The following is a 12383-nucleotide window of genomic DNA, read 5'->3' on the forward strand; positions in this document are numbered from 1 at the left end:
AAAGATGTACACAATCACTACTGTAAGTGGCTCTGGATAAGAGCGTCTGCTAAATGACTACAATGTAAAAATGACATTGACCACTGCAGTACCTCCAGGAATTGGTGCGAGCTCTAAGACTGCTCGACTGTAGCAGGAGGTGAAATCCAAGTGGGCCAACTGGGTAGAACTGGAATGTTCTTGTTTGTACAGTCACAGCCATTGTTCTTTTAACCCTGTATGGCCCTTTATAGGAAACATAACACTGCTTAGGACAGCTGCCTGCTGGGACTGGCCACGTGTGCTGCCAGTCATGTTGACCTCTCAGAGACATTTATTAAACCTAGTCCAACTATTAGCATTCCCCCAGGGCTCGACCCTACCAGGCCCACCCAGGCCCACCCAGGCCAACTCCGGACCCTACTCCACACGCTGTCCTCAGCTGTTGTCAGGCAGTCCCCAGGGGAAGGGGTCCAGAAGCAGGAGAAAGGCCCAGCCCAGGCCACACAAAGAGTAGCAGTGCCTGTGTGTGATTGTGTGTGTGGCGTTTACTCACCCTTTTTCCCTCTTTGCCCAGAGCCCCCGTCTGACCTGGCAACCCAGGGGATCCCTAGGGACAGAAGACAGAAGGGTATCAGATCAGGGCTGTCATTTGTGTATGGCCAGGCTATGGGTGTTGCGTTACCCTAGCTTCACGGTCTAGGCCTCTCATAGCAGCAGTAAACTGGACACATAGCCTAGCATTCCCCTGTTTGACACGCCATTGATATCTGCTATTTGTTGAAATGTCGCTTCTGTATAAGAGAGAGAGAGAGGGGCTGGATGCTAGCCTGGTGCCAGATCTGTTTGTGCTATCATGCCAATGCCTTCCTACTCATTGCCATGCCAAAGGACGATTGGCTCGACAAGGACAGCAATGGACCAGGCTAGCTGGATGCTGGATGGATTCCTAGATAGGCCGGTTGGATGGTATTCAGTGTTGGAATGAGTGTGTATCCAGCTTGTTTCTGTGGAGACAGATGTAAACTCATGGCCTCATCCCAGACCTGTTGCCAATGACAATATGAGTTAGAAAGGCAGCACAAACAGATCCTGGATCAGGCTATGGGTTAACAGCATGTTGCTTATAAAGCTGCTATGGAGACAGATGTTAGATCCACATGTTCTCAGCACACCATTGGAGGCTGCTGACAGGAGGACGGTTCATTATAATGGCTGGAACAGAGCAAATGGAACGGCATCAATTACCTGGAAACCATGTGTTTGATGTATTTGATACCATTCCACTGATTCTGCTCCAGTCATTACCACTTGCCTGTTCTCCCCAACTAAGATGCCACCAACCTCCTGTGCAGCACAAAGACCACTGGCTGCCTAGTTGGCTTAATTGCTGTATGAAAATACCTAGATTTGATTTCATTCAAGTTTAATTGCTGGTGCTGGGCGTACCATATCTCCAGTTAGGCCAGGTGGACCCTGTCAGATGCAAAACATAGGTGTAAGACAGAGACAAAGTAGAGTTGCGATTCAACGGCTTAGACACGAGACGTATGTGAAAGGGTCTACAGACAATCACGGATTATCACCAGACACATCGCGGACACCAACGTCTTGCTACCGGACAAGCTAGATAACTTCTTCGCCTGCTTTGAGGATAACACAAGTGCACCGACGTGTCCTTGCTCCCAACGACTGTGTACTCTTGTTCTCTGTGGATGACGGGAGTAAGACATTTAAACGTATTAACCTTCGCAAGGCTGTTGGTCCAGATGGCATCCATAGCTGCGTCCTCAGAGCATGCGCAGACAAGCTGGCTGGAGTGTTTACGGACATATTCAATCCATCCCTATCCTAGTCTGCTGTCCCCACATGCTCAAGATGTCCACCATTGTTCCTGTACCCAAGAAAGCAAAGGTTACTGAACTAAATTACTATCGCGCCGATTCACTCACTTCTTTCATCATGAAGTGCTTGAGGCTAGTTAAGGATCATATCACCTCTACCTTACATGACACCCTAGACCCACTTCAATTTTCTTACTGCCCCAATAGATAAACAGACAATTAAATTGCCAATACACTGCACACTGCCCTATCCCATCTGGACAAGAGGAATACCTATGTAAGAATGCTGTTCATTGACCACAGCTCAGCCTTCAACACCATAGTACCCTCCTATCCTCCCTGTTCACCCATGACTGCGTGGCCACGCACACCTCCAACTCAATCATCAAGTTTGCAGATGACACAACAGTAGTAGGCCTGATTACCAACAATAACAAGACAGCCTACAGGGAGGAGGTGAGGGCCCTCGGAGTGTGGTGTCAGGAAATTAACCTCTCCCTCAACGTCAACAAAACAAAGGAGCCGATGGTGGACTTCAGGAAACAGCAAAGGGAGCAAGCCTCTATCCACATTGATGTGACCGCAGTGGAGAAGGTGGAAAGCGTCAAGTTCCTCGGCGTACACATCACAGACACTGAAATGGTCTACCCACACAGACAGCGTGGTGAAGAAGGTGCAACAGTGTCTCTTCAACCTTGTCTTGGCCCCTAAAACCCTCACAAACTTTTACAGACACACAATTGAGAGCATCCTGTCAGGCTGTATCACCGCCTGGTACGGCAACTGCACCGCCCGCAACCGCAGCGCTCTCCAGAGGGTGGTGCGGTCTGCCCAACACATCACTGGGATCATACTGCCTGCCCTCCAGGACACCTACAGCACCCGAAGGCCAAAAAGATAATCAAGGACATCAACCACCCGAGTAACGGCCTGTTCACCCCGCTATCATCCAGAAGTACAGGTCAGTACAGGTGCATCAAAGCTGGGACCGAGAGTCTGAATAACAGCTTCTATTCCAAGGCCATCAGACTGTTAAACAGCCACCACTAGCCGGCTTCCACCCGGTACCTCAACCCTGCAGAGGCTGCTGACATATATACATAGACATGGAATGACTGGCCACTTTAATAATGGAACACTAGTCACTTTAATAATGGAACACTAGTCACATTAATACTGGAACACTAGTCACTTTAATAATGGTTTCATACTGCTTTACTCATCTCATATCTATATACTGTATTATATTCTACTGTATTGTAGTCAATGCCACTCCGATATTGTTCAATCTAATATTAATATATTTCTTAATTCCATTATTTTACTTTTAGATTTGTGTGTATTGTTGTGAATTGTTAGACACTACTGCTCTGTTAGATACTACTGCACTGTTAGACACTACTGCACTGTTAGATACTACTGCACTGTTAGATGCATTGTTAGATACTACTGCACTGTTAGATACTACTGCACTTTTAGAATCTACTGCACTGTTAGATACTACTGCACTGTTAGATTCTACTGCACTGTTAGATTATACTGCACTGTTAGATACTACTGCACTGTTAGATACTACTGCACTGTTAGATTCTACTGCACTGTTAGATTCTACTGCACTGTTAGACACTACTGCACTGTTAGACACTACTGCACCGTTAGACACTACTGCACTGTTAGATGCATTGTTAGATACTACTGCACTTTTAGAATCTACTGCACTGTTAGATACTACTGCACTGTTAGATTCTACTGCACTGTTAGATACTACTGCACTGTTAGATACTACTGCACTGTTAGATACTACTGCACTGTTAGATGCATTGTTAGATACTACTGCACTGTTAGACACTACTGCAGTGTTAGATACTACTGCACTGTTAGACACTACTGCACTGTTAGATGCATTGTTAGATACTACTGCACTGTTAGATACTACTGCACTGTTAGAATCTACTGCACTGTTAGATGCATTGTTAGATACTACTGCACTGTTAGATACTACTGCACTGTTAGATGCATTGTTAGATACTACTGCACTGTTAGATACTACTGCACTGTTAGAATCTACTGCACTGTTAGATACTACTGCACTGTTAGATACTACTGCACTGTTAGAATCTACTGCACTGTTAGAATCTACTGCACTGTTAGATTCTACTGCAGTGTTAGATTCTACTGCAGTGTTAGATTCTACTGCAGTGTTAGATTCTACTGCAGTGTTAGATACTACTGCACTGTTAGATACTACTGCACTGTTAGATACTACTGCAGTGTTAGATTCTACTGCACTGTTAGATCATTCACAATGATAACACGTCCGCACGCCATCAATATTAGGAACTCCCATAGTTCTCCAACATAACTCCTGCAGTTGTCATTCACAATGATAACACGTCCGTACGCCATCAATATTAGGAACTCCCATAGTTCTCCAACATAACTCCTGCAGTTGTCATTCACAATGATAACACGTCCGTACGCCATCAATATTAGGAACTCCCATAGTTCTCCAACATAACTCCTGCAGTTGTCATTCACAATGATAACACGTCCGTACGCCATCAATATTAGGAACTCCCATAGTTCTCCAACATAACTCCTGCAGTTGTCATTCCTCCTCTGACAAGGCCTCATATAAACTGCTGTATGCCTGGGTCTATTGTAAATCTGACCTAGGCAGGGCCATTGTTCCGTGACGAATTACATAATAAAAAGTGCACTTCATCAAATTGATTTGGATCAGGAGGAGAGGGCTGTTTGGTTTCATGTCTGGTTTATTTAACAGCCTGTCAAAACAGCATAGGGAGAGGTATGTGTTGCTGGGTACATACGGATGTGAGTTTCAGACTCTGTGTACCACATAAAAACAATGAAATGTCAAGGAAAATATGAATATACCTGATCTCCCTTGAGTCCCTCTTTCTCCACCTGAAACAAACAAGAGAAAACAATGACAACTACAATATGACAGTTACAATATCAGTCTAATTGAAGACACATTATACACTATACAAAATAGTTCAATCAGAAGAACAAAACAGCATTTGTAGATTGATCAGAATGTGGCAGGTTATGGTTTTTGTAATCTCGTAACAATTCTTTGAAAAATGCTGCTGTGAATGTGGGTCAGAAGGGACTGAGTCCAAGCAGTACTACTTGAACCCAGGTTAGGGCCTTTCACAGTCACACTCCTACTGGGGATGTGGGTGGAAGGGAGGGGAGCAGTCACACTCCTACTGGTGATGTGGGTGGAAGGGAGGGGAGCAGACACACTCCTACTGGGCGATGTGGGTGGAAGGGAGGGGAGCAGACACACTCCTACTGGTGATGTGGGTGGAAGGGAGGGGAGCAGTCACACTCCTACTGGGGATGTGGGTGGAAGGGAGGGGAGCAGACACACTCCTACTGGGCGATGTGGGTGGAAGGGAGGGGAGCAGACACACTCCTACTGGTGATGTGGGTGGAAGGGAGGGGAGCAGACACACTCCTACTGGTGATGTGGGTGGAAGGGAGGGGAGCAGACACACTCCTACTGGTGATGTGGGTGGAAGGGAGGGGAGCAGTCACACTCCTACTGGTGATGTGGGTGGAAGGGAGGGGAGCAGACACACTCCTGGGGATGTGGGTGGATGGGAGGGGAGCAGACAGACAGACAGACAGTCATGTATGCAGACAGACATACAATCAAAAGGACAGACAGACATATGGACAGACAGACGGATGACAGACAGAGACAGTCAGACAGACGGACGGACAGACAGGCAGACAGGCAGGCAGACGGGCAGACGGACGGACAGGCAGACAGGCGGACAGACAGACAGACAGACAGACAGACAGACAGACGGACAGGCGGACAGACAGACGGGCAGACGGGCGGACAGACGGACGGACGGGCGGACGGACAGAGTTGTCTGTCCTCACAAACTACTGTCCACATTCAGGGCCACAGATCAACCTATCAGCTTACACATCCATCCCAAATAAGTGGTGTCCCCTTTCAATTGGCATCCTCGCAAAAACACTGAGGCCTTTTTCTTGGAAGCAGCAGCTGCAGAAAATAGCCATTCATAACATGACATGTGTACAGAATGTGTCACTCACAGGCTCCTGTCTCTGTGCTTAAAGGTGCAATCTGTAGTTGGTACATCCTGTTTTGTACTTTTTTGGGGGGTGATATATACCCATGATAACTTCAAATGTTTCATGAGCTTAGTTCAACTGTCGTACCCCATCAAAACCCCAAATATAAGCTTCTATTTTACTCCATTGTTTGTCAACAATATAATTGTAAACAAACACTGCACATCAGGGGTAGGCAGTTCCTGTTTTTGATTTAATCGACCTGGAAGACCAGGTGTGTTGAATTCAGGCAATCACTGAACTGATCAATTAGCTCAGTTGGTCAGGTGTGGTGCCTAGTTAGAACAGAACCCTGCAGTACCTGTGTACTCCAGGAACAGGGTTGCCTCGCCCTGCTGAGCTTCAGAACATGGTTAAAACTATCATTTTGATCTCATGGATGGGCAGTCCTTAGCCGTTTACCAAAACTGTGGCAGGGTGGCGGCTTCATTGTTTTTTTTAAATCCCAGACTGCCCCTTTAAAACGGTGGACAGAAATGTATCGTTTAACAAGACGGCTGACAAGCCTTTGGTATCTGTGACAGCGGCTGTAAACATGAACGACAGCTAGGAACCGTGATGCCCCTCTATAAAACACAATGTTCTATCTCACAAAGCACTGCTTTACTAACTCAATTCATTCTCAATGTATAGCATATCTACACAGTACTTGTAAAAAGGAAACCTTGGGTTAACCTGAATGGGGTATATCGGCTAGTTCATCTATACTACCATTTAGTAGCGTTCAGTAAGTGTTCAGTGATAGTACGTCCACTATCACTGCAATGTTGTTTACAAGGCTGTTGTGAGAAGACCTGGTAACGCCAACCATGGTGTTCTCGATAGCCAGGATAGAATTTCTGTTATCCTGATTCGTCTCTTATTAATGTATAATTAGCTAGTGTAAATAGCTCGTCAACGGTGACAGTTTTCGGTTGGGGTTTGGTAAGTATTTGGGTGACATGAAAGGGACGGTGTCACACACACTCTGCTTCGCTCCAGTGCTAATGAGACGTGGCAGGGCAGATAATTAGCTAACCACTCACAGTATACTCTTAATCGTCACCCATCACCTCCCCTATTACCACCAGCCAGGCCCTGTGTGTATTAGTGTGTGTGTGTGTACGTGCGTGGGTTCATGCATTGTTTGTGTGTGCGCGTGTGAGCATTGTGCGTCTCTGTGAGTGTGTGTGCACCCATGCATGTGTGTGTATATTAATCTACCAGTCTCTGTCTAGGAGTTTCTAGGCTATGCTCCCACTAAGCTCCCTCTCCCCTGGGCTCATGTTAACAGAACTAGAGAGGACAAGCAGACAGTGCAGCCAGCCCAATTATAGGAGCACTATGCATGAAGCATGCTGAGGCTTCTACTGGGATTCACTAAACGCTGAGGGTCTACTGGGAGAGACTGGCGTCTGGAACTCCTAGACTGAGTCAGTGGGGAGGAGAAGAGAGGAGAGCAGAGGAGAGTTGAGGAGAGGAGAGCTGAGGAGAAGAAAGAAGAGAGCTGAGAAGAAGAGAGGAGAGCTGAGGAGAAGAGAGGAGAGCTGAGGAGAAGAGAGGAGAGCTGAGGAGAAGAGAGGAGAGCTGAGGAGAAGAGATGAGAGCTGAGAAGAAGAAAGGAGTGTTGAGGAGAGGAGTGTTGAGGAGAGGAGAGCTGAGGAGAGGAGAGCTGAGGAGAGTTGAGGAGAGTTGAGGAGAGCTGAGGAGAAGAGATGAGAGCTGAGGAGAAGAGAGGAGAGCTGAGGAGAAGAGAGGAGAGCTGAGGAGAAGAGGAGAGCTGAGGAGAAGAGGAGAGCTGAGGAGAAGAGGAGAGCTGATGAGAAGAGAGGAGAGCTGATGAGAAGAGAGGAGAGCTGAGGAGAAGACAGGAGAACTGAGGAGAAGAGAGGAGAGCTGAGGAGAGGAGAGTTGAGGAGAGGTGAGGAGAGCTGAGGAGAGTTGAGGAGAGGAGAGGAGAGGAGAGTTGAGGAGAGTTGAGGAGGGGAGAGTTGAGGAGAGTTGAGGAGAGCTCAGGAGAGGAGAGCTGAGGAGAGGAGAGCGGAGGAGAGGAGAGGAGAGCGGAGGAGAGGAGAGCGGAGGAGAGGAGAGCGGAGGAGAGGAGAGTTGAGGAGAGTTGAGGAGAGCTGAGGAGAGGAGAGCTGAGGAGAGGAGAGGTTTATTCTATTCTACTGAGCCATTTATTTTATGTTGGTATTCTTATCTTTTATTATTTCTTATTGTTGTTGCATTGTCCAGAAGGAACCTGCCAGTAAGCATTGAATTGGACAGTGTCTGCCATGTGTATCCTGTACATGTAATACCTACATGTTTCAAGCACACCACCATAGTCCCTCTGCTCAAGAAAGCGAAGGTAACCTGCCTAAATGACTACCGCCCCGTAACACTCACGTCAGTAGCCATGAAGTTCATTGAAAGGCTGGTCATGACTGACATCAACACAATCATCCCGGAAACCCTAGACCCACTCCAATTCGCATACCGCCCAAATAGATCCACAGATGACGCAATCTCAATCGCACTCCACACTGCCCTTTCCCACCAGGACAAAATGAACACCTTTGTAAGAATACTGTTCATTGACTTCAGCTCAGCATTCAACACCATAGTGCCCACAAAGCTCATCACTAAGCTAAGGACCCTGGAACTAAACACCTCCCTCTGCAACTGGATCCTGGACTTCCTGACGGGCCGCCCCCAGGTGGTAAGTGTAGGCAACAACACATCTGCCACGCCAATCCTCAACACTGGGGCCCCTCAGGGGTATGTGCTTAGTCCCCTCCTGTACTCCCTGTTCACCCAAGTCCGCGTGGCCAAGCACGACTCCAACACCATCATTAAGTTTGCTTACGACACAACGGTGGTAAGGCCTCCTGCCTATAGGCTGTCTCACCGACAACGATGATACAGTCTATAGGCAGGAGGCCAGAGACCTGGCAGTGTGGTGCCAGGACAACAAACTCTCCCTCAACGTGAGCAAGACAAAGGAGATGATCGTGGACTACAGGAAAAGGAGGGTCGAACACGCCCCCATTCACATCGACAGGGCTGTAGTGGAGTGGGTCGAGAGTTTCCTTGGTGTCCACATCACCAACAAACTATCATGGTCCAACACACCAAAACAGTTGTGAAGAGGGCATGACAAAACCTATTCCCCCTTAGGAGACTGAAAATATTTGTCATGGGTCCCCAGATCCTCAAAAAGTTCTACAGATGCACCATCGAGAGCATCCTGACCGGTTGCATCACCGCCTGGTATGGCAACTGTTCGGCATCCAACCATTAGGAGCTACAGAGGGTAGTGCGTACGGCCCAGTACATCACCGGGGCCAAGCTTCCTGCCATCCAGCACCTTTATACTCGGCGGTGTTAAAGGAAGGCCCAAAAAAGACTCCAGTCACCCAAGTCATAGACTGTTCTCTCTGCTACCACACGGCAAGCGGTACTGGAGCACCAAGTCTGGGTCCAAGAGGCTCTTTAACAGCTTCTACCACCAAGCCATAAGACTGCTGAACAATTAATCAAATGGCCACCAGGACTGTTTACATTGACACCCCCCCCCCCTCCATTTGTTTTAACACTGCTGCTACTCACTGTTTATTATCTATGCATAGTCACTTTACCCCTACTTACATGTACAAATGAGCTCGACTAACCTGTACCCACGCACATTAACCAGGTACCCCCTGTATATAGCCTCGTTATTGTTATTTTATTGTGTTACTTTTTGTTCTTTGTAAATATTTTCTTAAAGCATTTTCTTAAAATTGCATTGTTGGTTTTAAGGGCTTGTAAGTAAGCATTTCACCTGTTGCATTCGGCATACATGATAACTTAAATTTGACTAATAAAACTTCAAAGTTGAGAGACAGAGTGAAGGAAACCATGTCTTCAACTTCTCTTACACATGTAGGTCCACCATGGATGCTACCTGTCACCCCCTTCTCATCTTTTCCTGCCCTTCCCATCATTCCCCCCAGAGCTCCAGACCAGTGGTCTGCCTGCCTGCCTGGCTGCTCTCCACCATGCTCCAAGCCCCAGGAGAGGTGTGGAGAGAGGGGTTTAACCATCCTCATCTACACCTGTCTAGCCTCTCCTTGCCTGACCTCCCAGACAGCACAGAGGTGGATGGTAATGTGACACTGAGACTGTTCACCTGAGCAGTTCCAAATCCCTCTCTCCCCTCCTCATCCCCTCTCCTCATCCCTCCTCCTTCCCCTCTCCTCATCCCTCCTCCTTCCCCTCTCCTCATCCCTCCTCCTTCCCCTCTCCTCATCCCCACTCCTTCCCCTCTCCTCATCCCCCCTCATTCCTTCTCCTTCCCCTCTCTTCCTTCCCCCCTCCTTCACACACACACACCCCCCTCCTTCCACTCTCCTTATCCCCCCTCATTCCTCCTCCTTCCACTTTCCTCATCCCCCCTCCTCATCCCCCCTGTGTGTGTGTGTGTGTGTGTGTGTGTGTGTGTGTGTGTGTGTGTGTGTGTGTGTGTGTGTGTATAGATTCATATGACGACAGCTGCATAAAAGACTGCATACTCACACTTAGACCAGGCAGACCTTGAAGACCCGTATCGCCCTGTGGGAGAGAGAAACTGTTGTTTTCTATCGTTGAACTCATTAGTCATTCATCAATTTATTGACTCTTATAAGGATCTTTCCTCAGCACCTATTATACACAATGTATAGTACAACACGGAACGTCAAGAGTGACTCTTATATGGATCTTTCCTCAGCACCTATCATACACAACGTATAGTACAACACGGAACGTCAAGTGACACACATTCAGACGATTAATTTTGAAAGGAAAGGAATTGCTGCTATTCAATCATTCTCTTAGACTGTAAATACTGTCAGAGATTATTACTACTCTAAATAAATGTCGGAAGAAGTTACCTCCACGTTGAGCCAAGCGGCGTTGCCTGCGGGAGGGCTTGTGCATGCAGAGCTTTAAAGGTCAGTCAAAATAAACAGCACCTTGTGTTACTGCTTCATTTAGCTGTGTGTGTGTGTGTGTTGTCCACCACAGCTGGGTTCAAATACTATTTCACATCATTTCAAAAACATTATCTGGGCTTGATTGAGCTTGCCTGGCAAAGCATAACTAAAGGAATAGTTGCAAATAGTATCAGGAACCTATGTCTGGTCTTCATACCACATGACACCCTATTCCCTAGGAACCTACTGTATGTCTGGTGTGCTGTCCATCCTATTCCCTAGGAACCTATGTCTGGTGTGCTGTCCATCCTAATCCCTAGGAACCTATGTCTGGTCTTCATACCACAAGACACCCTATTCCCTAGGAACATATGTCTGGTGTGCTGTCCATCCTATTCCCTAGGAACCTATGTCTGGTGTGCTGTCCATCCTATTCCCTAGGAACCTATGTCTGGTGTGCTGTCCATCCTATTCCCTAGGAACCTATGTCTGGTGTGCTGTCCATCCTATTCCCTAGGAACCTATGTCTGGTGTGCTGTCCATCCTATTCCCTAGGAACCTACTGTATGTCTGGTGTGCTGTCCATCCTATTCCCTAGGAACCTATGTCTGGTGTGCTGTCCATCCTATTCCCTAGGAACCTATGTCGGGTGTGCTGTCCATCCTATTCCCTAGGAACCTATGTCTGGTGTGCTGTCCATCCTATTCCCTAGGAACCTATGTCTGGTGTGCTGTCCATCCTATTCCCTAGGAACCTATGTCTGGTGTGCTGTCCATCCTATTCCCTAGGAACCTATGTCTGGTGTGCTGTCCATCCTATTTCCTAGGAACCTATGTCTGGTGTGCTGTCCATCCTATTCCCTAGGAACCTATGTCTGGTGTGCTGTCCATCCCATATAAGGAATAGGTTGCCATTTGGGACTCTGTCCTGGTTAAAGGTCAATATTTGTGTCAGGAAATGAAGACTGTTTCGGGACAGTCCTTTACGTCAGGCAATGTGTGTGTGTGTGTGTGTACTTTCTGTCAGGGCATGTGGTGTGTGTGTGTGTGTGTGTGTGTGTTCTTTCTGTCAGGCGATGTGGTGTATGTGTGTGTGTGTGTTCTTTCTGTCAGGCGATGTGGTGTATGTGTGAGGCTGTGTGTATTCTTTCTGTCAGGCGATGTGGTGTATGTGTGAGTGTGTGCGTGTCTCCTTTCTGTCAGGCGATGTGTGTGTGTGTGAGAGAGATAGAGGCAGGTGGATAACATGATATTATCAGATCTGACGGACGATAAAATAACCATTGGCTTCATAACTTCAGGTAAAAAGCATTTTCAGTGTTAACACAGAGACATCCATGACACCTTGTTTAGTTAACAAGCCAGGTGGTAGATTCAGAGATGGGAGGGTTTCCCATGATGACAATAGTAAACGTTAGCTCAATGTATCACGCACTTTCAACTATATTCTTCTCTATTAATTTACTGTCTATTCTCACAAGCTGACTGTTTGTCTAGAATAC

General features: G+C 47.2%; 1 protein-coding gene across 8 annotated transcripts in view; it reads right to left on the reverse strand.

Annotated features, from left to right (window-relative positions):
• LOC110515674 (uncharacterized) overlaps positions 1 to 12383 on the reverse strand; it is a 252866-nt gene that overhangs the window by 172443 nt on the left and 68040 nt on the right. For 4 of the 8 annotated variants that reach the window (XM_090217614.1, XM_090217613.1, XM_090217611.1 and 1 more), the window contains exons 15-18: positions 10485 to 10520; positions 4722 to 4751; positions 1429 to 1455; positions 536 to 589 (exon numbers count right to left, since the gene is read on the reverse strand). In XM_090217614.1, the coding sequence (XP_090073740.1) occupies positions 536 to 589; positions 1429 to 1455; positions 4722 to 4751; positions 10485 to 10520 (147 nt within the window). The remainder of the gene's footprint in view (positions 1 to 535; positions 590 to 1428; positions 1456 to 4721; positions 4752 to 10484; positions 10521 to 12383) is intronic. The other 4 variants (XM_090217615.1, XM_090217612.1, XM_090217618.1 and 1 more) reach the window with 1 other exon arrangement.

This window comes from Oncorhynchus mykiss, chromosome 23 (genome assembly GCF_057628025.1).
Source record: "Oncorhynchus mykiss isolate SJ-2025 chromosome 23, ASM5762802v1, whole genome shotgun sequence".
In the NCBI taxonomy this organism is placed as follows: Eukaryota; Metazoa; Chordata; class Actinopteri; order Salmoniformes; family Salmonidae; genus Oncorhynchus; species Oncorhynchus mykiss.